The following is a 26502-nucleotide window of genomic DNA, read 5'->3' on the forward strand; positions in this document are numbered from 1 at the left end:
CTTATAATATTTTTATATCATGATAATTTTAATAGATATTTATTTACTTCATTTTCATTTCATTTCAAAATTTTAATAAGCAGACAAACCCCTCAAAATACATCATATTCAAGGAGGTCCTCAGGCAAAAAATAACAAACATTTAACAAAAATAAAGTAAATAAATACATACATAATAGAAATAAAAAGTTAAATAATCCAACAACACAAAACAACTGACATATTAGCATCAATGACGTATGTTATTGTATTGAAAAAGTAGAGAGGTCAAACATCAATATCATCCCAATAATCATCATTGCATATCTCTGTGTGGAAAAAACAAAAAGAATATAGGAAATTATTCCTTTATTTGAACATTTTTTAATCATAAGGTATCATTTTTTAGAGATTTCTGCTAACTATATTGCAAAAAGGAAAAAAAAAATGAAAACCATGATGAGATGGGTTTGTCTTTTCAAGGACATATACAGCAAATGGCACCATTTTTGAGTTTTTCTTTGAACATGAGCATGTTTTCACTGTCAAAGGGCCTATTGCCCCCTCTCTCTACAGTCCCCCCACTCTATGGGCCCCGGGCAGCTGCACTACCTGCTCACACCCCTGGAGTAGGTTATGTAAGATATCATTCATTTGTTTTCTCTGTGGCTTGTTAAACTTGTAACTCCATTCCAACATAATTTTGTGTTAAACTCATTTTTAAAAATGTCATTATTATACCATTTGAACATTGTGAAAACTAATATTATATAATTTACAAGTCATAAAAGAAATATTTTACAACACAAAGAGGCTTTAACAGGCACATGAGAGATTAAAACTATTACACCATTATGCAATTAATACATGAAAGACATCAAACACGACACACGATTAAATTTGAAGCGTTATTAACTTGCAAACAAAAACCAATCAGCTAACGCAGAGGTCTCAGTTCAGCCAATCAGAGGCAGCGATGAGGCTCCGCGTGAGGAGAAGGCGGGACCTGGACTGGTTACCTAGTAACCGCTCAAACACTGTGCTGATAGGATGGCAATGCGGAAGGTTTGTATTTTAGCTGATGTTCAACCCACTTTATTCAACTTTTAATTCATGAAAATGTGCTATTTTGGCAGATGTATTGACAAGGTTACTTCTTATTCGTAAATATAGTCTTCAGACTTTCTTTATAATACGCTAATGTTTTAACGAAGTGTTTGGACGAAGTTAATATTCCCGTTTCCTGTTTTGCACCTGCTGAATAATGAGACAGATGGAAAACACCTGTGTGAACTCAGCTTCATGACGGATTATTTTACATCGACAACAGCCGATGTCTCCTCTAATTAAGAGTAGAATGAGGTTGGACATATTATATTTTAGGGGAACCAGAAGATATAATGTCGGTGAGCTCTTTGTGTATTTTTTAAAAAAGTAATTTCTTTGACACACTCATTGCTGCATTAGTGAATTATCTTTGGTAATTCTAGCATTTCCCATTTGGCCATGCAGTGATTTATTACTGCATATTGCTATTATTTGGTCTAGACAGTATGCTTCAGAATGCATTTATTTGTATTTATTGCTTATCCTCGTCTGAGATCATTTTCTACTTTGCCAAGGGTATAAAGTTTTGCTATCCATCACTTTATGTAAATGCGGTGCCCATATCTTTACAGGGCTTGACACCTGAAGCTAGGAACAGGTTGGTGCTCACCTCAGTTGCCTTTCAAGACCACATCACACGCACCCTGCTGCATCCAAACTTCTCACTTTCGGACCCTTTGCTGGGATGCAAAAGAAGAAATCCACCAGCGAGAAGAAGAGAGGAAGAAAGGGGTCTGCAGAGACAAGATCAGCAAGAAGGGGGAGAATATATACTTGATTCTGCTCCACCTCCTTTAACATTAGGTAAAACCAGAGTCACATTAAAACTGTAGTTTAACCAAACGACTAGCTACTTCACAATTAAAAGTAGTTAAGCTACATTAACTTACAGCCTGTCAAACAAAAACCTATTTCATTGTTTCATAGAGGTACAACTGAACTGACACTGAATAAAGTGTAGGTGTGTTTGATTTAGGGACCAGGGTAGGCCGGTCCTCACTTATGCAGGTCAAGGCTGGGTTTAAGGAAAGGATGTAGGGAGAAATTGTTAAGGTGGAATCTGGTAAATGCAAAATTTGTAGCATTTGATCACAGCCATCTTGTTTGCAAACCACTGGAGATTTTAATATAATAGCAGGTGATTGTCATTAAAGGGAAACTTTGGCACTTTTCATGTGAATATCATGTCAGTGTTAATGCTAACTGGTGCCAATTGAAGCAATAAATTCCTCAATGCTGGCTTATTGACCAAGAAAACTGAGTGCTTCTGCTGTAAAAATCTGTTATTTTTCCTGCATCCATTGATGTCACTGTGGATGTAAGGAAGAGCTACAAGCTATTTGAGCTTGGATGTCTACTCTCCTTCTCTGGGGGCATGCTGGGTGAGTATTTTCCTAACACTGTGTTTTGGCCAACAAAGCAGTAGCAATAGGCTAGGATGGTGATATCATTACAGTATGGTCATAGGAGTCACAAACTTGTAGGCAATGCATTCTGGTACATGTAGGCACTGCTCCACGGCTCCGTGAGCAGAACTCAGCTTTCTTGGCCAGTATAGCAGCACTGAGGAATTTATTGCTTCAATAGACTACAATTACCGTCAACATTTCCTGGACATTTAAATGAAAAGTTCCCTTAAATGACAACTAACTGTGGTCAATGAGCTGTGGCATTGTGCCAGATTGTTTAGCACATAACATCTACAGCATTACAATGAGTACTCCAGGACTTCATCATGTTTCATCACATATTTTACCTTTATAAAAAAAAAATGTACTTTGTCATATAATATTTTGATTAACTGTGCAGCCCAAAGTGAATGTAGTTTAACTTCCACTTACAACTACTGCAAATTGTAGTCAAACTAGTTATTGAATTGGATGATGACACCCCAACACAGTGTGGAATGAACATTTCAGGAAATTTGGGGAGACTTAATTTCCGTGACTGATGAATATATAACCAGTATTTTTCTGATGTCTTTTAGCTCAGAAGTTGGGTTTGGTGGATTCCCCTGCAGAGAGACTGACAGAGGACGAATGGACTCAGGTCAAGGCACGGTCTGTTCAGCAGGGGGACTCAGCTCAACCCTGTACAATATGCAGGGAGGAGTTTCTCCTTCAGCCTCAGGTATTCCCCCAACACAGTAGCTACTGTTAATACTCTGGGAGAGACTCTTTCTTTCCTTTTTTTAACATGTTTCCAATGCTCTGTCTGTCCTCAGGGAAACCTGTGTTTCCGTATACACACACACACACACAAAGCCCCCCTCTCCCACCTCCCCTCGCAGTTCCTGTATGTTCTAATCTGTGTAGACAACTGTACAAATTTACCCATACTGCCTTGGAACTCAACTGTGACGTGATGATGTAGCAATCAGTGTGTTACTGTGAGGGTCATTCAGTCTTTTACACCTTTCCGATCCCCTTTTAAGATGCCAATCTCCTCAAGAATGTGGGACTAGAATAGGCGGCCTCACAAAGCACAGTTGCCATAGATGCATGTGTAAATATTAGTTTGACTCAGGGGAAGAAAAAAAAAAAGTTAATTAGAGCCTGCTAACAAGGGAAAGTGACAAGAGGGAATCTTTGTTGATTTGGCATTTTCCTGCAAGCCTTCATATTGTAACAATGCATGTGTGTGCTACAGATTTGTGTTGCGCTCAAGCATTAATATGACAATTAAAAATGCTTACAGCAGCGGTTGCTCTGAATCAGTTGTATGGACTGAAATATTTGCTGAAATTTAAAAAAGAAAAGCTTCCTCTGCTTTCTATTATGTTTTCATCCAATTTCTATATTGTGTGTCTGTCCATGAACTGTAGCTTGTAGCCTAACAGCACTGTTAGAAGTGAAATTTCTCTGTGGTCTAATGGCTTGTCGAGCTCCTGGAAATTGTACACTGCAGGGGGCCTTTTCACTGGTGATGGAGTGTGTTGGTCAGGCCAAAAACAATGGGAAATCAATATGCCTCCCCCCTGCCCTCTAGAGATCTGAGTAAACTGGTTTGTGTGCCAAGCCCCATAGCTGCGGCTGTCTCCTTTCAGACGATAAAAGAGTCCCTCTCACAGGTAGAGGAGACTATAGTCCGGGTCCCAGCCAGCCCACTGGGGAGTCATGCTGACTCCCTCTATCCTCTCAGCAAATAACACTTAAAAGCAGATACACACATTCACATACGTGCATGAATACACACAGATTTAGCTTGGCTTAAGGCTCACATACACACACTGCATGTACACAGACTGTATACTGTATAGCAGCTTTCCTAAGCACTTAAAGACAACCTGAAGACCAATACACGTCCAGCAGCATCCTTTGGAGACAAATAGTGTAGTCAGTCAACCTAATAAATCTAAACTCTAAGCCTGTTTCAGATACAGCTACTTGTTTCATTGCATGTGTGATACAATTCTCTTTTTTTTTTTTTTTTTTTTGTAGGTGTTGCTGTCTTGTTCTCATGTTTTCCACCGAACGTGTTTGCAGACCTTTGAGAGGTTTTCTGGGAGGAAGTGCTGCCCGATGTGCAGAAAGGAGCAGTATGAGACACGGGTGATCCATGATGCTGCTCGCCTCTACAGACACCAGTGTGCCACCAGGTACATGTGGTGAACAAAGAATAATAAAATTTACACACTAACACAATCATATGGAGTACAATTTATAGTGAATTTTGATCTGCATTTCAGCCCATCCTAACAAGCAGTAGGCAGGGATTCACTATGAGTGAAGTTGTTCTGTTTTACATTAAAAATGGAAGCTTGATCCAATTTCTTACATTGTAGTTGCAGAAGTCTTTTTTGTTTATAAAAGTCATGGTGTTTGTACATGACTTGTCTTCATGTACTGTCTATGGTTATCAGAGGTGAGATCAATTGTCTACATGAGGCTCACATTTGCTTTGCTAGTTTGGTTTAGGTTTTACAGATGAGAAAAAAGTAGATTAACCCCAAAGTCAAAAATACAAATTTTACCCTCTTACCTGTAGTGCTATTTATCATCTAGATTGTTTTGGTGTGAGTTGCAGAATTTTGGGGATATCAGCTGTAGAGTCAAACCTCTATCAAATATAATGGAACTAGTTGGCACTTGGCTTGTACATTTGAAAAACTGAACAGTAACATCTCTTTCCAGAAATCATCATGTGGCTACTCAAGATAATCTACAGACCTTGGTGTGAGCAATTTTCATGTAGGACCTGTTTTCTTTCTACCAAACAACCGATCATGCTTCACTTTTGTTCGGTTAGTTTTTCCAATGTATTTTCTGGCTGCTTTGAGCACCACAAGCCAAGTGGAGTAGAGAGAAGGCAGACATCTCTACAGCCGATATCGCTAAACCTCTGCTCATACCAAGACAATCTAGATGGATGAAAAACACTAGAGGGCAGAGAAAAAAATATGTATTTTTGATTTTTGGGTGAACTGTCCCTTTTTGAACAGTTTTCAGAGGATCTTAATTATTGTTTCTTTGTTCTTTTTCAATATATTTTTGGTGTGTGTGTAGAATTCAAGCATGCTGGCGAGGCTTTGTTGCTCGAAGAAGGTGCCAAAAATTGAGAAAATCCATCTTCCCAAAAGACAAACAGCTGCGACGCAAATTCTTTGAACATAAGGTGAGTTTGGACTTCGAATCTACTGTGATCACATCAGGGTTTTATAGATTATTCAGACTTCTTTGTATCATATTGCACATATACAAGGTTACACTGCCGATCATTGTCTGTCTCCTCACGTCTCCCTTTGTTCCCCCTACATTTCACTCTGACATTTTCAGTTGGTCAAATAAAACCTGTGACGAGCATCACATCTTGAGGGTTGAGACATGGGTTTCAGGGACTCACTGACCCCACTGCACACACACACACATGCACACATGCACACACACCTTCACCTGCTCTCACCCTCTCAAGCTCCTTTGATGCTTTGTGAATCAAACGCTGTTTGTCTACTAATGTGGAGAGAGTTTTGTGTTTTAGGCAAACAGTCTGAACATTCCTGCGTCAACACAAAAGCATGATGTCTCCTGTGCATGTTTGGGTCTGGTACTCCATCTATCTATACATATGTCTATATATGTCTGGCATGTGTGTGTGAGAGTAGCTGTGTTGCTGGGTTAGATGGGAGAGGGTGAAGAGGTGAGGTTGACAAGGTTGTTTGGATACCTGACGCAGGTTGTCATTTCAAGCTTTGTTCTCTTGTCCCACTTCAAAGCTATAAATCATGCAGCGACTGGACTTGATGGAGGGATTATTTAAAAGTGGCCTCAATAGCAGCCGGTGGATGGGGTTGTTTGACTCTGAGGCTGTGTTGCCTTCATGGTGGCTCTCAGGAAAAGGGAACATTGCCACCTAGTGAACCTCCCCCAGCTGAGGCCATGGATGACCAAAGACGAGACTGGTCACCATTTCTCTTAACCATACGTCAGTTTTTTTGGGATGCAGAATCATCTCTCATGCAAATTCATCTAATGAACTTACTTGGTTGTAACAGCTCTAAAAACCAATCATTTGAACTGTAGGCCTTAAAATGTCTGAAGAATTGATTGGATTAATGAAGCTGTCGTCACTTTTATAAAGTTGTATATTTCAGCCTCGCTTTTCAATTTTCATCTTGATCATGCTGTAACAAAACAAACACAACATGGAACCAATAAAGCACATCCAGCTAGTGTGTTTGGATGTGGTCTGTGGGCTAATGTCGTTTCTCCTCATCAAAAAATAGCACTTCTAAAACTAATAAGTAAAAATAGTTCATCTAATATGAGTAAGTGCAAGTTCAGTGAGATCTGGCTGGTCTCACTGGAGGGGGGGGGCTAACATTAACTTCACTTTAACCATTAACCCACAATGTTAACATTACAGTTTAGAATCAAAGTCAAAGGCTTAATTTAACTTGTTCAAACCTGCAGAAAACCTGTTTAAAAGGACAGATCAACCCAGAATCATTTTTTTTCCTAGGGCCTGCAGTGCTATTTATCCATCTAGATAGTTATGGTGTCAGTTGCTAAATTTTGGAGATAATGCCGTAGGGATGTGTTCCTTTTCCCGAACAATAATAGTAATAAATGGTGCCAAAAAAAGTGTTTAAAAAACTCCAGACCAGTGTCTCTTTCCAGAAATCGTGGCCTGGTTACTCAATATAATCCACAGCCCTCGTTGTGAACAGTATCATGTAGGAACTACTCTTTCTAGTAGAAAGAAAGATTCTACTGTGCATGAAAAAAAGTAGTTCCTGCATGAAACTGCTCACAACAAGGTCTGTGGATTATTTTAGTAATTGGGTCATGATTTCTGGAAAGAGACATTGGTGTTGAGTTTTTCAAAAGTATTTTTTATGCTTTGAGCACCACAAGTGTAATCTAGTTCCATTATTTTGGAGAGAAGGCAGACATCTCAACAGCCGATATCAGCAAAACTCTGCAACTCACAACAAAATAATCTAGTTTGATAAATAGTGCTACAGAACAGGAGGAAAATACATATTTATGATTTGGAGATGAACTGTCCCTTTAAAGCACAGACTCTGTGTATGATTACTCTGAGTTGTAATCATGCAGAGTGCTCCTGCGCTTCAAAGAGGCTGATTAAGCAAAAGTGACAAACGTGTGAGGGCCACGCTTATAATGTGTTGCAAGGGTCGGAGTGTCCTACCCATCCCCCTGTCAGTCTCTATCATCTCGCCTATAAACCGTGCCTTTAACATGTCACGTAAACAAAGACACAGCATTTACTGAGCCAATTAACTGTGTTCTAACACATTAGGCCGTGTCCGGGGTCCTCATGCTTAGGATGGAGTCATACACGCTGTCAGCCACTTTACATTCAAGTTGTGTGATTCAGTGGTCGTGGGTGGTCATGAGATTGTCTCATGTCTTTTGTCACACCGAGGATGATCTTCAAGAGCTTTGAGCTGCGCAGCACAGCGCTGACAGGTCTGATTGACTTGATTTTCAAGGGGAAGACTTATTTGCTTAGCTGACTGTAATGCAAACAGGCGTGTTAGTGCTGGGCTGGAACCTGTGTCAGACGGAGAAACCTATTCTTTCAGTTTTCCTTGTGATAGCATGAGGCAATAAAGCATCTTTGTACCACCAAGCCACAGGTGTTCCCTAGATGGAAAAAAACACCTCCCACATATCAGGTCATGTTCAGAAATCTTATCAGCTGATCCATATGCCGAGCTTTCAATTTTTACTCACTTCGGAGGTCCGACCCTGAGTCAACACATTAAGGGGGACACTACCGACATCCAGATGGATTGCCATGAGATAACGTCTCTGCGCTCCACCTCTTCTTCCCCTTCTGCGTCCTCTCTCCCGTTCGCATCTCCTGTGGAGCAAGGCAAAGTTCACTAGAGGCTGTACTGTTTGCCTCGACTGTCGAAAAGTCAGCCAGGCTCATAAAAACCTCCATCCGAATGGCCAACAGTTGTTTAATTAGTGATAAAAGCCTAACTGTAAAGCAATTCTGATGTCACTGTGACATGCTGAGGGATGGGGTTTGGATTTGTATGTGTGTGTAGGTGAGTCACGTAGAGAAAACATGTACATGTGTACTACTAGGTGCTGAGGCTAAGTGACATGTTGCAGTAATTACAGTACTTTTCCCAGATGTAGTACAACACATTAATGTAGAGATTGCTTTGATAATTGATGAATTTAAGTAATTTTTCAAGCAAAATTGCCAAACATTCCCTAGTTTCAGCTGCCTCTACAGCTGTACATCACAGCCTGCAAGAACTTGCAGGGTTAAAATTGCATCCACCACCAAATAAGTTTGAAATGGAATGTGGCAATGTCTGAAGTTTGAACATTTTTGAGTTATGAATTGATGTACTTATCAGAAAAGTAAATGGCCCATCTTTTCTGCATAAGGAAACTATACCTTTATGGCTGTGTTCTCGTTTCTATGGACACAGTGAATAAACACAGCTGCACAGACACTGAAAATTTAATTATTTAACTTTTTTCAGCTAATTTTTGCGTCTGATCTTTAGAAGTGACTGAAATATGTGGGGAACCATAATTTATTTATTTGGTATGTTAAAAATAGTAAAATAGTATGAGTAGCACCAGTAAGTTTATGTCCTCTTAAGCTGAGTTATTTGAGAGTGGAATGTTGTCCAACTTTCTGCATTGGAGTGTGGATTAAACAGCCGCAATGATTAAATGCTAAAAGTTAAATATTAAAAGTTTTCTGAAGTCTGGTTGGCTAATGATCTCAAATATGAAAAGAAAGCTTGATGCAAACTTTCTGTATAATCTGTCAGCATCTCCAACATGGGGGAGGGTACCTACAATACCTTGCTGCAATCGTCTGGCAATTATTTGGCAGCAGAATAGCATATGATAGCAATACAATAACCATTTATTTGCATAATAAACTTCTAGTTATTTGTACTTTCTGAAAATTTGACTCAAAAGTCTGGAAATTAGAGTCTGGAAAAGTATGGAATTTTGAAATGGTATGTGTAGTAACCTGTGTGGATTGTTGGTTTTTGGGGTCTGTTGTTGAGACGAAACCAATAAATAATCACTTGGTTGGTGTTTTTTCCAGACCTTTCACCCACATCTCATGGTCTTCATCGGTGGAAGTAGTTTGCTCAGTTGTCATGGAGACAGTTCAGTTGTTATCAGTTGAGTGCGAAGATACTGTTGCTTACCTTACATGCAGAAATGTGTGTTAATTGGCCAGGCATTTAGTGCTGCAGAAACTTGTATGTATAAATAGCTTATCCATTGACTATTTAATATGTGTGGGATATAAACATGCATATGCGGGCATTAATTGTTGCCTAGCAACAGCTGCTGTAAATGAAAGAAGACAGATGAGTTCTGGGAGGACAGACACTGGAAAGAAGTCTTTTAAAATCCATCAATTAGAATGGAAGAGGTGACCGAGGCTTCAACAAATGGCGATGCATTAAATTTAATCTTAGAAACTGGCTATAGAGAGACTGAGGTCACAAGTTCCAGTCCCCAGCACTGTTCCCCTGATTAAAAATACCAAAACCAAAAGTATAATCTTCTTTATAATCTTTAAAATGTACATTATCATATTTTATTCATTCAGGCTGTTCAGTCTTATTTTCTGCTTATTGTCCAACATGAATGTCTAAATGTTGTTTCAAAAGGGGGAGGAAATACTGAATTCTTTTATTTATTGCTCAAAAAGTAGTCGAATTTGAATATCCTCCTACGTCTTAAAATACTGGTCTGAATCTATAAAATACCCAGACAGACAAAGTGTCAGAGATGTGTGTGTTTCCATGTTTCCCAGCACTATCTTCCTCTTTTTACTGGTTTCCATTAATTCTCCATGTTAGTGGGAGACGTGACTGTATTGATCTGGCTGTTTAACAACTGCACCCTGTCAGCATGCCTCAGCCATTACAATACACACACACACAATTAGCCTTCGCCGACAACACGACTCTATTGTGTCTCTGAATGAAACATGCCTCCTTTGTGCCACTAAAATGGTTTTTCTAATTAGTTGCAGGAGTTGAATGACAGCTTTGTCCGATACTGTCACACCGACACGGAGGCTTTTCTGAGTGATATCAACCGCTCGCTGTCAGCAAGCAGACGAGTGTTCCAGCAGCTGGAGAGAAAACACGTCTCCGAGCCTCGGGAGAACGACTGGGACCGGATACAGAGCCAGGTCAGGAACAAGATGCAGTTTGCTGAAACCAAGGCCACTTCTATCACTAAACAAGGCCTGGTAAAAATATCTAATCCTAGTCTGATTCTTCCTCTCCCTGCCTTGCCTTTCCCTTGACATGTTAACGCTTGCATGGGACGCCAGCATCACAGCTGCTGGATAGAAAGTACACATCTCTCCAGAGGTGATCATTCACCTTACCAAGTGAATGGCTAATAATCCCCCGTGTTTACAAAAAACATGAGCTGGTCTGATAATGCACGGCAGGCTTTTCATCGCCTGGACTGCTGCTGGAGGAATTGAAAAGACATTAAGATTTGCTGTTCCATAAGGCTCCATTGTTGGCTTTCATTGCAACCAGTACCATTTTCCATAGAGGGGGTGGGGTGTGTGCAAAGATGTCTTTTTTTTTTCCTCCTTCTTCTTCTTCTTCTTCTTTATCTGGTGTGAAAAGGTTGAGCACAAGGCAGGAGTGGCTCAGCCTTGACATGGAGTATCAAACAGTGAATGTGCTTTCAACACATACCTTGCACCTTTTTCACGGGTGCAAACTCTATAAAGCTAAAGGAGTGCAGCTTGTTATGAAACATTTAACGGCAGCAGCATGTTGGCCCCTAAATACAGGAAGCTGTCTCTGGTTAATGATTGGCAGAGCTGTGCTTGTGTTGCTTTGTTTTTATAAGGATCACTGATAAACATGTTATCACCTCACGTCTGATCAAACCTGTCAGCTCGTTGCCAACAGAGTTCTTTATAATGAAATGACAGTAGCAGGGATAAAATGACTGTTATTACCCCATAATCAGCATGCAAAAATTATTTCTGACTATTCAGTTGTTGGTGTTGGTATTCTTAAATTTGTGAAAAAAAAGTTGTTTGTTTAGGCTTCCATCTGAAAGTCCATTAAACGCCATCAATGGGTGCCAGTTTATCAGTTGAACAAAATACTTTCTTATAGTAAAGATTGTAACTTGTCCTTTTTAATATTTGGCCTTCAAAGTTGTTTAATTCCTACTCTGACAGGTGATCCAGCGAGGCGTCTGGGACTGCCCCATCTGCCTGACTGCGTTGTGCAGCCCAAGCCTCCCAACAGACGCAGGTACGTCCAGCCATCACAGACGCACCGTGCTGCTGTCTTGTTCCCACGTCTTCCATCAGTTCTGTCTGGAGTCCTTTGAGGCCTTTACTCTAGAGAGCAGACCCTCATGCCCCCTCTGCAGATCTGTCTACCACAAAAAACTCATCTGACCAGGTACAAATGTATGCACAATGCCATTTTAGATCATATCACAAAGCAATATTTGTAACATCAAGTAATGTTTATTATGAGCATATTGACATCCTATAGTGAACAACAAGATTAAAGGGATACTTCCCACATTTTGAGAAATATCATGTCTACGTCCTACAAGTAGAAACAGACAACTTTTCAGCCCCTTAGGATTTCCAAGTGGTATTATTGTTATGCACTGTGGCAGAGACAGGTATCATGTCAAAATCTGTATCCCCATTGATCTATCTTCCCCCATACCTTACTCTGCTATGGCTAACCATAATCTAGCCCTCAGCTGCAAAGGGCACCACTACCAGAAACACTATCTGATGGGGGAAGACACTTTGACACATTACAGGATATCTTTCTGTTTCTTGAGAGTGCAGCTCTGTGACTAAATGAATAAACACCAATTTGCCAATACATAGCCCTAAACACTGGAAAAATATTAGGAGAAAAATACTGAATTTGGTCATTAATTTAGTCTATAATGGAGACATTGTTTTCCAGGGAAAAATCTGTGGCCTGTGGTTTGATGGGGAGATGCGTTATAACTATTTCCTAGCAAGTAGCAGCCAAGAGCAGCAACTTTCAGTCAGTCTTCCATAAGGCTGGGTACCATTCAATTAGTTATTACAATCAATATCTTAAAGGTATTGAATGCCAATACCCAGCCTCAGTCTTACATCACTAACCAACACTCTGCTCAGCTTGGTGCCAGACTTTGGTGTCAGTGCAATCGAAGCCTATGGAAAATGGAAGGAGAAGCACACTAAAACCCAACATATGTACGTTGTATGATCTTTGAATGAACAAAAAACAAAAGAACACACCTCAGAAAATAGCATTCCGACTGATTTTTCCAAATGTGCATATTTGTAAATTTGCTGTCGGTCTCTAAATAGGATGATTGACATTGTGTTTTCCATAAGCTTCAATAGACCCTGCATTAAAGTCTGGAGCATAGATTGTTCATTAGTGATGTAATGTCCCTTCCTTCTTTTTTAGTTTCCTTGCAGTCTTGTCACTGTGAGGTTGCCAGGCAACCAGTGGAGACTCCAGAGATGAGAGATAATTGGAGCACAAAACTTTCTGTAAAATCCTAAACAGTTTATTCTACATTGTTGTTTGTGTGTGGATTAACAAGCAAAATATGTGTGATGGGTTAGCTCCATACTCTACACATGCACAGATATGAGAGTGGTATCAATCCCTTTCCTCAAGCATATCCCCCAAAATGCCACACTACTCTTTTAACTCATCTGTCAATCAGTATTGATGTCCAGGATGTGACGGTGATGAACGAAAAGATGTTCACAAAGCATTTTTCTACTTTTATTTGCAAACACACAAACATCAAAAATAACAAAACATACATTTAGCAAACTGAGAAATTGTAAAAAATACATTCACAAAACATGTACCAAAAATTACATGCAGACCAACTGACAGAGACAGAAAAAAAGCTGCTTCACTTACAGTAGAGACCAACTCTCAACTTTTGAAACCCCCACACAACACAGAGATGTACTGTAAAGGCAACCAGAAAAGCTTGCTTGAATAGAAAATGACCCTTTGAGCTCTTACCTCAGAAGCTACTGAGGAATATGATTGTGATGTTTTATTAGGGGTGTGACACTTGCCAGCTTGAGCATCACAGAGCCCAGTGTCACCTCAAGCCATTTGAGTTCATGTAGTCAATCCAGATAAAGTCATACATTTCTTGTTACTTTAACTAATTCATTCAGCAGTTAAAATTCTTTTTCCCAATATACAGTATTACTGGGTAAATTTGATTTTTCACGGTGTCCGATAATCAGCATGTTCCTAATGTCAATTAAAAAAAGCTGCAAACGTACACTAATTAAATGAAATACCAGACAATCTACCAGATATTTCTGCCAGTAAAGGATTTGGATAACCCTGCACTCTTGAAATGAAATCTTTCAAAATCAGAGACATGGTCATACTATGGGTTTGTGATGATTAGAGCCATTGTATATATAGGTCATCCTTTACAAAACATTCTCAGGTCTGATTTGCTCACTTGAGAAGATGGCTTCAGCATGAGTTTGTGAGTCTGGTGATTGAGAGTTGCAAAATTTTCTTTAAATCCAGTCTATGTAATATAGCAACAACCAATGGCAGACAGCTTTCATGTAAAACATTCCCTGTCCTAAGAAATAAAAGTTTCAAATGCATATATAAATTAAAATTTCCTTACTTCCTTTTCTTTTATCATCATGAAATACCATGACATCTATAACACCATAAAACATCATCTGATCAATCAATCCTATCCTAGCAAGTGCTCAAGTTTTATGGGTAATGAATGAGTCTCAAGATGGAGCCTCTCAGTATCTAAAAGCTACTGTGACAACATTCATAGCAGAAGCGATGTGTGTTTATATCCAGCTGGCTTTAGACTAGAAACTCGGTGGCGTACAGGGGATCACAGTGGAACTGTCTAGAGACACACAATGTACATGTACACATGAGTGCATGTACATAAACATACAACACAGAACAAGAAACAACCTTAACATTAAGCCTGCGAGATGCTTGTCGTATAAGGCATTTAAGGTGGTTCTGGAGACAAAGAACGTCACAGTTCAGAAGATTATGCAGCAATACAACAACATGTAAATGGGGCCTGAGTCACCAAGTCTTTCCTAATGGCTGCAAAGTTGCACATTTTTCACTCATGCATTCTGTATGTGAAGACTGTCACAGATTTGCATTTGATTTAGGTGTTTACAAAATAAAAAATATGTACAACAAAATACAGATTGCTTAGTGAGTCAGACCCTCTGTGGACTCAAAGAGAGCCCAATATTTACATCCAAATAATGCAAAAGAGGTATGAAACACAATATAATATGTACATGTAAATACAACATTTACAAAAATGACAAAATTTGACAAATCTTTCTGTGCCCTGTGAATTTAAAATAGATGACTTGGATATTTTTTTTTAAGTGAGGCTGTGTAAGGTACTTAGTCATTGTATTACTTCACACCACCAGTTTGTAGAAGCATAGAGGGGCACTAGCATGGAAGCTAAGCCATGTACTGCTGTGGACAGGGTCAGCAACGTGATGTGTTTTAGCCACTTAAATCAATATCAGTCTTAACTGTATGCTAAACTACAGTATTTTCGATGCTTTACCTTGCTGTCAAACAGCCTTTTCAAACAGGAAAATTCTGTTATATAAGTCAAATGTTGCTCTCTCCACAGCAACCAGACTCCTTAAGGAAAAACAATCATTTTACCTCGCAGAACAAGGGAGTTGCCAGTCTACTGCTACCTGGATTGGTTAGTTTGTGTTATTTTGTGACTTTGGAGAATCCAAATTGATCTTTTAAAACACAGAAGACACACAGTAGCACAAACAAACTAACTGATTAAGGCTGAGGTAGACCAGCGACTCCTGTGTTCTGCAACCTAAAAATACTATTTTTGCTAATGGAGTTTGGTTGCTTTGGAGACAGTGCTATTTGTCATATGAACAGGCTGTCTGATGGCAAGGTAAAGCCAAGAAAATATTCTAAATATAGGGTACACTTAAATTATTTTTTCAGGTGACTAAAATATGTTTTGCTGATTCTATATCACTTAGGTTTCTACAGCAGGACTCCTGCTGCATCCTCAAACTGAGGGCGTGGTAACCACCATGTACTGCAGGTAATACACCAACTCCTCAAGTCTTTAATGCAACCCCACTTCAAAAAATCTGAACTACCCTTATGAAATAGTTATTTTTTTGGGATGAGCAAAAATGTAATGACGTTTTTTTTTTTTATCATGTGCATAAAATTTTAGGAAATACAACCACAGGATCAGCTCCAAATTCACTAAAGCATTCTTCTCATTGAAACTGAAGTGGATACAACTCCTGTATAGTTTCCAATTTCTAGAGTAGCTGGAGTCTAATCTAGAGCACCTAAAAAAGTTCTTACCCTACTTCATACAAACTACTGACATCATCAATAAAGTTAAAGCGCACTTGAGTAAAGCCAAATAAAAAGACAAATGACTGCAGGAGTGCTAAAATCTGACGCCTATCAGTAACGACAGTGGCAATGCATATAATGTGTGAATCGTATTGCCGTGCAGTTTTATGTACTGGCTGTGTTGAGTGTGAATAAATGACTTCTTTCATGCTTCATAAATCTTTTGTTATTTTCACATTTTGAGCTTAAACAAATCAAAAAAATGACAAAATGGACACCTTATCATGCCTGCATCAGTTCACATAACAATCAAAGACCAACAATTAAACTGCAAATTCTCCATGTATTACTGACACTGTTCACCATGGACGTACTGACATTAAAAAATTAGTCTAACTGGGGTCTATTTACTATACTGAGTACAAAGAAGGAGCAGGGTGATGGAAAAGAACCCACTGCCTTTTGTTTAGACATAAGACTTAGAAAAAAAAGACAGAAGGTGCATTGTTTCACCTGCTCTTGCTTTTGTCTAGTGCAGTGGTGAGGAGGAGATTGTAGAAGGAAAACAGGTAGCAATGCTGGGGGGGAGGAAGAGTGCCCCTGAAGCAAGAGATGGGTGGTTTTTAAAGTCACAGTCGCGGTTGAGGTCAACATCAAGGTCACTGCAGTGATGCCAGTCTATTTCACTCCTCAGTCTCATCCCTGGCTCTGTCCCAGCTTCCATCCGAGACGCAGAGGATGGAATGTCACGAAGCTAAATTGCTCTCAGCCTCCATTTGCAGCATCCGTCAGACACTGCCTGGGTTTATTAAGTTCCTTCCAATCCCTTTCACCTTTCAGCAGTCAGGCAGTACTGTCGAAATCTCCCTTTGGCTGTGCTAAGGTGTGTGTGTGTGTGTGTGCGTCTGTGTGTGTGTGTGTTGATCTATCGTCCCTTTCACAGAGTTTTCTGATGCCCGTTGGCCGAGAGCTTCCCAGATTCAGGGTCTGTGGGGCTGTTTGACAGTTGCAATTTATCCAGACCTGGGCAGGGGGAGATAAGGGAGAGAAATCTCATTAAAAAGCCTCAGACTTTCACTTAGACAGAGGTATTGATGTGCTTTTTTCCCCGTCACTGCCTCTGTCTGACATTTTCTAACCCTATCCCACCCTGTGTATCAAACATCCAGGGCCTGTCACCACAAGCCTTTGAGACTAGCCCCATCCTCTGTCACATGTCAGTCCTGCAGCACATTGGATCTCGCTGCAATTTCTTCCATTTTGTCACTCCAGGTCGTGCTGTCTGAGAGAAGTAAATTCTGTCTCCCTCCAAAGCCACAGAGTAGGCTGGCGCTGTCAGTGTTTCTGACCAAACCTTTGTGGATGTAAAATTGGGATGAAATTGAGTAGTCAAAAGTGTTATTACGAAATTGATTGCTTTATATTCTACAGCACATCCAGCACAGCAACAGCAGGATTGGTTGTCAGAATATGTGGTGCACTTTGGAATTATTTAGCTGTAGTATATTAACAGGTGTTGATTGGAAACCCTCAGGACACATGACAAATAAATAGATCATTTTACCTAAGGCCTTCAGAAGCTCTTCCCGTACAGCTGAGGTGAATTTTCTCACAAGACAGAGCGTTGTCACGACCGCAAACAGCAGGTTGTATGAAAGGACGATGTAAAAGTTTCCCAGCCAATTAAACCTCCCGAAGTCTCCCAAGAGATCAAACCTGGTGATACCTGCGAAGGGCAGAGATACAAGTCAAATAACTGGGTTAGAAAGCAACCTGACACTCACACACTCAGACAACACAATTACTATTTCGGTGTCTGCAGTTAAGGCACTTTGAAAAGTGTCTCTCTTAAATGGTCCAACTCTCTCCACAAGTAAAAAATACGAGAAAAAAAAAAACTATTTCATGTGCATAACAGGTATAATCACATAATGAAAAAGTATATAAAAAAAGCTTTGTTGTTCCTCCGTTAAACCAACAGTGGAGACAGTACCAGAGCTGTATCAACATCTGTGTAAAGTGTTGGAACTGGCGGGACGGGCCACTGATGCTGTTATATTACATCACAACTCTTGCTTCTGCAACACAGCCATGGTATGTTAAGTAAAGCAGTATTAACATGATATCAACTATAACTGACTGATCAAATATTAGACTGACTTTGTGAATAGTTTTATGCGTCACACCCTCATGAAAACAACTGGAAAAAGACGCTTCTCAGGGCAAAAACTGCTCTAAGTCTGCCTGGGGCCATATGGTTTACTGAAAAAAGTGAAAAAACAAAAAACAGAATATTTGCAGGTCACAATCTATTTCCTCATTTTGAGGAAAAAGTTCAGGCAGTCTGGCAGCACTACACCTATGACGTCAAGTTAATTTCTTTGTCATTTTCTCATCCAGATATATAAGGGATGTGATCATATAGAACAAAAAAGCTTAAATGATAATTTTACATGCCAGAATTAAATCCCCTAATACTCCTTTCAGTACTGTGGATAGCGCCACTCAGTTGATGTGCCAACTGATGTAATTATTGCAAGTAACTGTTAAATTCTAAAAACATTAAAACAGAAAAGAATCACAAGTAATTCATTTACTATTTTTATTTTTATTTTAAATATTTTATGTGGTCTACTTTGCACATAACTGACTGGATATCTTGGCAATCGATCATTTCATCTGTTAGACAACTACATGTGATACCTGCCAAATATTGGCATGTGCTGGCTAATGTAAACCCTTCTGTACACGCCTGACAATGCTGTCATCAAAACATCGTAAATTTATATATCTTATTTGATTGAGACTAAAACTTACATTAACATCCCTTGATCCTCTGCACTGCAAAGTTTCTGCTTATATTTTCATTATTTGACTGTGTCTTAGTCTGCAGTATTGTAAGGACTGCTCCCTGTGGAAAATGAAAGGATGGGTGACTAAGTATAGCAGCAAAGGTGGTTTGCAGGTGGACTTCATCTCTCTCTCCCAGGACCTTCAGACAGAGATAAAGGAGCTGTTTCTCCTGCAGGCTCCTCTTAGCTCCACACTGCTACACCATTTTTAAACCATCTGTCACAGCTGATCGCATGCTGCCTGGAAAACCATCAACACCTTATTGTTTTTCTGCTTATCCATTTTGGGCCTGTCAATCCAGGGGTTCCTGCACAACGATGGGCTAGTGGTGCCATCTAATAATAAAGTGATGTAGGGTTATAATTAAGCTTTCAATAACCTGATGTGTACAATTGTATTTAATGTTACTAAGGATATTTACATCTTTTTTCAGATGTTCATTTTGCATGCAACAATCACCAAGGAAATTACTGCATCAATATATTAAATCTATGCACTACAACAGTGTTTTATTTCAGTCCAATCTGTGCAGAAATTATGTTCAGATGTGGCACAGTAGAGAAGCACAAGTCTATATAGATTCTACTTCTCCTGTAACATCTTCACAACCTCTGTCGTCAATTAGATTGGGCAATCGATTCAGTGTCTGGAGAGATGTATTTACAGCCGCAGTAAGCAGTTTGCAAGCATCAAGGACCTTTAACAAAATTGCCTGTGAAGAGACAGGGAGAGAGATGATGGAGACCCTAGTTGATACAGCTTGCCACTGTGGTCTGGCTACATCTATTTCTAATGCCAAAGGTTCTGATCTTGGTTTGGTAATTTGAGAAAATCTAATTGGCGGTAAAAAGATGCTTGGCATTTGAAATGTCAGGGGTACAGTCACAGAGTTGGAGGCATTAGCATGCAGCTGGTCATGCATCCAAGAAGCATATGCTGGATTCATTAGGGTTGTGTGGCACAGTGGGATTATTTTCTATGTGTGAGCAACACTTAATATGTGAGGCTTCTGGCATTTGTGTCATGCCTGCTCCAGGCTATTCATGGATCTAAAAATCACAACATAAAAGGCATATACCCATGACCAGTTCTCAAAAAGGGGCAAAGACTCATTCTATTGAAAACAAAAGAAAACTGGGTGTCCTGTCCTGGTAATCAAGGGGTTTAATATGCTGAACGCATATTTGCAGCATCCCTAGTACAAGTCTGTTCAGTTTCTGCCAGCACTTTGCTATATCCTCTGTAATAAAGACAGAAAACTCACCCAAAAGTATAACAATAATGATAAAATCTCTAACATCTTTGTAAAAATATAAGAAGTATTCTTCCACCATCCAATACACACAGCTTTTGAATACTACGTATTTAAAATTAAAGTGACACAGTGCGTTTGTGTATGATAGTGTACTAAATGTAACTGGAGTTAACAGTCAGGTGGAATAAAGCTCAGTGCATTTATTCAAGCACTGTACAGTTTTGAGGTATTTGAACTTGAGTATTTCCATTTTCTGCTACATTATGCTACATTTCAGGTAAATATTGAACTTTTTCAATTTCAACTATTCCTATGAATATATGCTTATGGTATATATCCAGCAGATAGAAAGTAACATTATCATTTGGAGTCATGTTTCCCTCCTGATGAATATACGTCCAATATTTACTTTCTTTTAGCTCTGTTTTTGGTCTCTACCAGTTTCTTGCTGATAGAAGATATTTCCTCATAATTAGATCTTTGCAGTTTGTCACTTTTTGCTGAAAACAATACTATGAGAATTGTAACAGTGAACCAAAACAGTAAAGTTGCAAAAACTCGCTATATAATGATAATTCTGTTTGGTCATCATGTCAAGGGACCCCTTTTAAACTGTGACATTGTTTTCATTACAATTTGACACATAGTCACTGTGTTGAACACCTTTACGATTTTTTGGGAGTTTCCAAACAACCATAATCTGAAGAAAATGGTGATGATACAGTATTCATTTAGTGTTAACAACTGTCACTATATAATTAAAACAGAGAGACTTTAGCATACTTTTTCGCAGTGTGATACAGTTTCCCTCTTGTACAGTGCATGTTTCCCACATGGACACACACAAAAAACACCTCACGTCAACACACAAAACCCTTGTTTCGTAACATCTCACTTCGTCACACTCAACTCTCCACATGTCTTTTTTTTCTTTTGCTGGGAGGCCTTTTCTCTTCAACTCTGTCTCATGCATTTATTCCTTTTAATCTATTCAGCGTCACAAAGCAGAACCTGTTGATATTTTGTAAAGCTCCCAATGAGTCACTGTATGCTCACTCCGTCCCATTTTCCCACTCTGTTGGTCTCTCTCACACACACTCAAATACACACACAGAGTAGTGCTATTTGAACAGCTGTGCTTTGCACTCTGCATGTTTATTAGTGCCATTGTGATGGTGCTACTCCTGTCATTTTTACCCCTTCACCCTGCAGTCCTTTCTAATGTCACTATGGGAAACTATAGGAGAATTCAACTTGCTAACTTTAATGGTCTGCGGTTGGTGGCGGCGCTGAAAACTGTTGTGGGGGAGGGGTAGCAACTCTTTCTAGTTGTTTGTGGTGAGATAGTTATACCATCTCTGAAAATATAATTGAACTTAGGTTTCTCTTTAAAAAAAAGTTGAACATCCTGAGAAATAGGCTTATTCTCTTTCTTGCCGAGAATTAGATGATTAAATCAACAGCACTAATGTCTTTACACTAAATATGAAGCTACGGCTAGCAGCTGGTTAGCTTAGCTTAGCAGAATGACTTGAAAGAGGGGAAAACCGTTGTCCTGGCTCTGTCAAAAGGCAGCAACATCCACATGCCAGCGCCTCTGAAGTAAATCAATGTGTTAAATCTGGTTTATTTGGTCCATACAAAAACTTAAAAGGTCTAGTATGTAAGCTTTATGGGGATCAATGGGCAGACTATGGTATAAATATAATATTCATGAGTATGTTTGGATAAGAATAATTACCTTAAAATAAGAAAAAATTGTGCAGGTGTAGTTCTTGGCTGGTCGTTTTGACTTTTGTTCTTGTTCGTTTTTTCTTATTTTTGATCAACATATTAATGAATGAGCTTTAGAGGTGCTGGTTGGTGGATTTTATGACCTTCAGAGCAGGCAAGGCTAGCTGTTTCCCTTTGCTTCCAGTTTTTATGCTAAGCTAAACTCAGCGGCTGCTGACTATAGATTCACATGTAGCTGATGGACAGAATGTGGTACTGATCTTCTCATCCAACTCTCAGCAAGAAAGAGAATAAGCCTGTTTCCCAAAAGTTCCAACTGGGGCTTTCCTATTTTTTATTATTATCTTTCTATTTAACCTGTACATACAGATTAATTGTGGAATTATCATGCCCACACTCTCCAGCACAGACAGACAGGCAGATAAACAGACAAACACGCACACGGGTACTCACCTAGAGTTCTGGACATTACTGGCAGGGCTGAACTCAGGACCAAGATGGAGACACAGCAGCCAATGATCTACAAATCAGAACAGATAAATCAAACTTCAGATCTCTGAAGCACATGGTAATGAACGCTTTTAAATAGGGACGTAACAGTATATTGATTATCATGATATCTCAATAAAAAGTACAATAAAAAGTAGTTTCAGTACTGTATCAGACTATGACAACGTCCACTGCAATATTACGTGGTTAATTATTTTACTTTTTATTTTTTATTACAGGGCTTGTTAATATTGGGACAAATATATTGTGGACATTTTATCTTGGCATTCTTGTAGCTCCAGTTTGTGGCGTTGCTACATCCCCAGTTTTTAAATGGAGAAAACTTGGGATGTGTAAAGTAAAAGCACCCCTTGCCCCATCGTTTTCAGCCATGACATGCCCACACATATGCACACACCACTTGATGTTAAATTGGTTCCACATATTGTACAATTAGTACCTCTGAAGTTGCTCATTACCAGGTTCTCTCTGTTGTCCTTTCAAGCCCTTTCACTGGAGCGTCATGGCTAGTTAACAAGCCTCACCACTCCCAAACTCATTACCAAGTGAATAGGTGCCACTATGGGCCAAACAGAGCACACATCCTCCACCCCCCAACTCCCCCCAAAAAAACCCACTCTCCCTCTGATGTACAAGAAAGGAGCTTGCACTTTGCCAGTGTTTGCGCAACCCACAAACAAATATTGGACAGATCAACTAAAGCCATTGAGGGGCCCTGAGGAAAACATTAGTGAGCAGTAGGAGTTCGGAAGGCGGGAGAGTGAAGGGGAAAAAGAGGAAATAGATGAAACACAGGGGGTCTCAAACACATCAGCACCTTATGAGCAAACTCAGCACCCTTGCCCCCACTTCACCCCGCACCCCGTCCTCCCGTCCCATCCTTACCGTTGTCATGGTTGTGTCATCCTTCCTGGGAGTGAGTACCTCAAACACTCGCAGGCTGTAGAAGCCAACGACAGAGGACACCATCAAGTAGCTGTTCAGCAAATCAATCAAGGAGCAAAAACACTTCTCTGCTCATCGCAAAGCAGCTTCATTGAGTCGTTTTGTGAAGCATCTCAAGTCTGCACCTTTTCAGCTATGATAAAAGGTGACGAAACAGCACAACATGTCTTCCGGAATATGTCCGGTTGAACTATGTCCTGAGTAAACAAAGCTGGCCCGACAATGTTGCTCTTGGCCGTGGAGCATGCTACTTCGGCCACAGACAAAAGGTGGTGGGGTGGGGGGTCACAGAAAGGATACAACATGAGGATGATCTCCAGCGCTGCCTGAGCCACGCCAAATGTGGACAGAGAGGTGTTCCCAATGCCTCGGTCCTGGAAAATACAGGAAGACACAGACAGAAAACTGGGTTATTCAATGTCATCACACACCAATCTTATATAAACACATCACAAATAAAGAAAAAAGAAAATGGGAAACGACAGCACTGCAGGCAGTTGCACACACATGCAATTACAGAAATCCTGCAAAGTAAGTACGCGGTGCATGAAGAATTTCCCCACTTGAGAAAGACAGAATCAAATTGGCTAAGTAATGAATGGAACAAGATGAAAGAGGCTCTTTTCAAATCACTGTCGATCATACAATATGTGAACAGGTGTTCAAACAAAAACGGCACATTGCTTACGGTAAGAAGAGTGTACAGGCTGAAAGCACGCCAAAAACATAAAAACAACAAAACAAATACTCCAGCAAACACACTAGGCGTACCCCCCTGACTGCCCCGCCGCCCCGCCCCCCCGCCCCCCCAACCCTTAAACCTCTAAGGCCCTTTGAAACTGGAGCAGGAAAAAGACATACATCTACATACACTGCACATACCAAGCATCTGTGTTGGCAAATGATAAATTTTTGCTTTTGTCGGACTTGGCACAAGGGCTGATCCTCTAGAGGATGTTGTATGGGGCACATACAGTACTATACATTATGTCCTCAAGTGAGAAGTGACCACAGACTGCTGTCTTTCAACTTATACAGGGTAGATATACAGTATACACTTCAACTATTCTACTGGACATAATATATAATTTTATAGATGTTGCAGTCCTAGATTAAGTGTGACAACAAAATTTTGGTTCCTATTGTTATTTAATAACCGTTAATGAAACAATTTGTACAGGGTAAAGTAAAAATTGACATTGGGGAAGTAGATTTCTGACCCACTTGCCTGACCAAGCAAGTGAAAAAACCCTGTTGAACCCTGCTTTAGCTAATTATGCTGCAGTTGCATTAGTTTGAATGTTGATTAATATACACTGTCCCTTTCAAATAAATAAATAAATGAATACTTATTTAAAGATCCATGTTGTTTCAAAAGTGTACAATGTAGTCTTAGATAGTCTACATGACTACAATCCTGTCTATATGAGGTGTACATAAATGGATTTTATATGTATAGCAATGCAATTCCAATACAGCACCTTTCAATACCAATGCATGACATCAGCAGTATGTACAGTACAGCATTTACTATTCTTGTCATATCAAATATATTACAGTTGCACAGTATATATTGAGACGACCGTCTTAGTTTAAGGTTATAATTTATCTTTTTTTTTTTTTTAATTTCTTTCTTGCCCACCTTGAGTGTCCTCGTCCTGATTTGTTTTGTATAAGCGCCTGAAGAAAAAAAGGAAAGCTGGCAGGTTGTTTCATGCCTTTTTATGCAACTGTCATCCCTGGGAGCTTACTGCAGAGCCATGGTGCAGTGCTCTTTCTCTCTTACACGGGGAATTAGCAGACAGCATCTGATGTAATTTATTAATGGAGGGAGGGCGGGCATGCATTAAGACTGTGTGTGTGTGTCTGTGTGTGGGTACTCAAAGTATATGCGTGTATGCGCGCGCTCAGGACAGCTAGCTTTCACAGTACGCCTCCTTTCAACTCTTACTTCTTTTCATTCCAGTAGCAGGAAGGGTGATGGAGTGTGTTTGTGTGTGTCAAAGAAAGGGAGGGGTTGGCGGAGGGTGGGGGGGTTGCTGCTGCTAGATTCATCTGTGCTGCATGCCACAGCTCTTTCAGCAGACACATTGCATTTGTTGCTTGAAAGATTAACACCTCGCAATACCTGCACACCAGCAAAGTTGTCAGCCTCATGTTCTCACCATTTGACCTCAAGTGGGTCCCCTAAGTAATGGTACCATTTTTGAAAACTTAATTTAACCACTGAAAAAGAAGGCAACCAAGAGACATCCTATTACTTTTACTTCTACTTTTTGTATAGTTATAACTATTTTACACTCCTTCTCTCTCCTAACCCTCATCTTCTGACACCGGCTATCACATGTCTAAAATGTAGGGGAAAGAAGCAGCCATAAAAACAGTAAATATAATATACAGAGATCCTATTAACATCAGATAAGGAGTTCTGAAAGTGCCTGGATGTAAGAGTGGGTACTATCACACAGTATCTGTTCTAAACTGAAGTCTCGATCTGATCAACAACTTCAACCCATACTTTACATTATTCTTTCAGGTGGAGTCTATGGTTTTGACCAAGTGTCTGCTATTATTTGACACAGAGGGAACCACATACAGTACACAAAAAAAACCCTGAAACACCCCACCAGAATCATAGTCTGTCATAATCATACATTATTATAGCCTATATTTATCAGCTAATATATGTCAATACTGGTACAGATTGATATAGCTGGATAGGCCAACATTGGCTGATAACTTATTGATCCTGATATTTATCATCCATTCTTAGCAGTTTGAATAAGCTTAGTAAACTCATACATCAGCTGCCCGGCATATTGGCAGCTACCTGGTGATGAGTTCACTGTTCCATGTTTTCATAGCATGACGATAGAGTGACGATTCTCAGTATGGAGATAAAAAATGGGGGTCACCTATAATGAATCTCACAGCCACAAATATTAGCACCCACTAGGCTGTTACATTTAACATCGGTGCACATATGTCAGTCAAGAACAATGGTACAGCCTTTTGTATGGGGACGTGATTAAAAGGCTGCAAAGTGTTTCTACAAATATCATTCATGAATTCCGTGCGAATAATAATAAAGTCTGAATTAATTTAGCTTTTTTTTGAAGCTCTAAATGTAGAGGCTGATAGCATTGTTACCAACACATTTATCTATTCATTAATAAATTACCCTCTGGATGTTTAAATCAGTAATTGGAGAGACTCCAAAGGCACATTT

General features: G+C 39.7%; 2 protein-coding genes across 4 annotated transcripts in view; one reads left to right on the plus strand and one right to left on the minus strand.

The window, feature by feature from the left end:
• The first annotated feature begins 1234 nt into the window (after positions 1-1234).
• rnf32 (ring finger protein 32) lies at positions 1235-14237 on the plus strand. 3 transcript variants are annotated; one of them, XM_084746930.1, is made up of 8 exons: positions 1235-1385; positions 1659-1890; positions 3074-3216; positions 4527-4684; positions 5592-5700; positions 10582-10749; positions 11773-12009; positions 13031-14237. In XM_084746930.1, exons 1-7 carry the CDS (start codon positions 1380-1382, stop codon positions 11995-11997), a joined length of 1041 nt encoding a protein of 346 aa, XP_084603056.1. In that variant the 5' UTR covers positions 1235-1379; the 3' UTR covers positions 11998-12009; positions 13031-14237. The 3 variants fall into 3 exon arrangements, with proteins under 3 accessions (XP_084603056.1, XP_084603057.1, XP_084603055.1); XM_084746931.1 differs by having other exon boundaries at positions 11773-12001; XM_084746929.1 differs by lacking the exon at positions 13031-14237 and having other exon boundaries at positions 11773-12129.
• A 1316-nt stretch (positions 14238-15553) lies between these two features.
• lmbr1 (limb development membrane protein 1) overlaps positions 15554-26502 on the minus strand; it is a 43067-nt gene continuing 32118 nt past the window's right edge. The window contains exons 13-17 of the mRNA XM_084746932.1: positions 23574-23647; positions 23214-23304; positions 22272-22338; positions 17541-17702; positions 15554-16999 (exon numbers count right to left, since the gene is read on the minus strand). Of these exons, the coding sequence (XP_084603058.1) occupies positions 16914-16999; positions 17541-17702; positions 22272-22338; positions 23214-23304; positions 23574-23647 (480 nt within the window). The 3' untranslated portion in view covers positions 15554-16913. The remainder of the gene's footprint in view (positions 17000-17540; positions 17703-22271; positions 22339-23213; positions 23305-23573; positions 23648-26502) is intronic.

The sequence above is a fragment of the Lutjanus erythropterus genome, chromosome 21 (genome assembly GCF_056507025.1).
Source record: "Lutjanus erythropterus isolate fLutEry1 chromosome 21, fLutEry1.hap2, whole genome shotgun sequence".
In the NCBI taxonomy this organism is placed as follows: Eukaryota; Metazoa; Chordata; class Actinopteri; order Lutjaniformes; family Lutjanidae; genus Lutjanus; species Lutjanus erythropterus.

Coding starts and splice junctions, on each gene's coding strand:
- rnf32 (XM_084746930.1), top strand. Junction 1,891..3,073: donor TCCACCTCCTTTAACATTAG/GTAAAACCAGAG, acceptor GATGTCTTTTAG/CTCAGAAGTTGGGTTTGGTG. Junction 10,750..11,772: donor GGGACCGGATACAGAGCCAG/GTCAGGAACAAG, acceptor CTACTCTGACAG/GTGATCCAGCGAGGCGTCTG.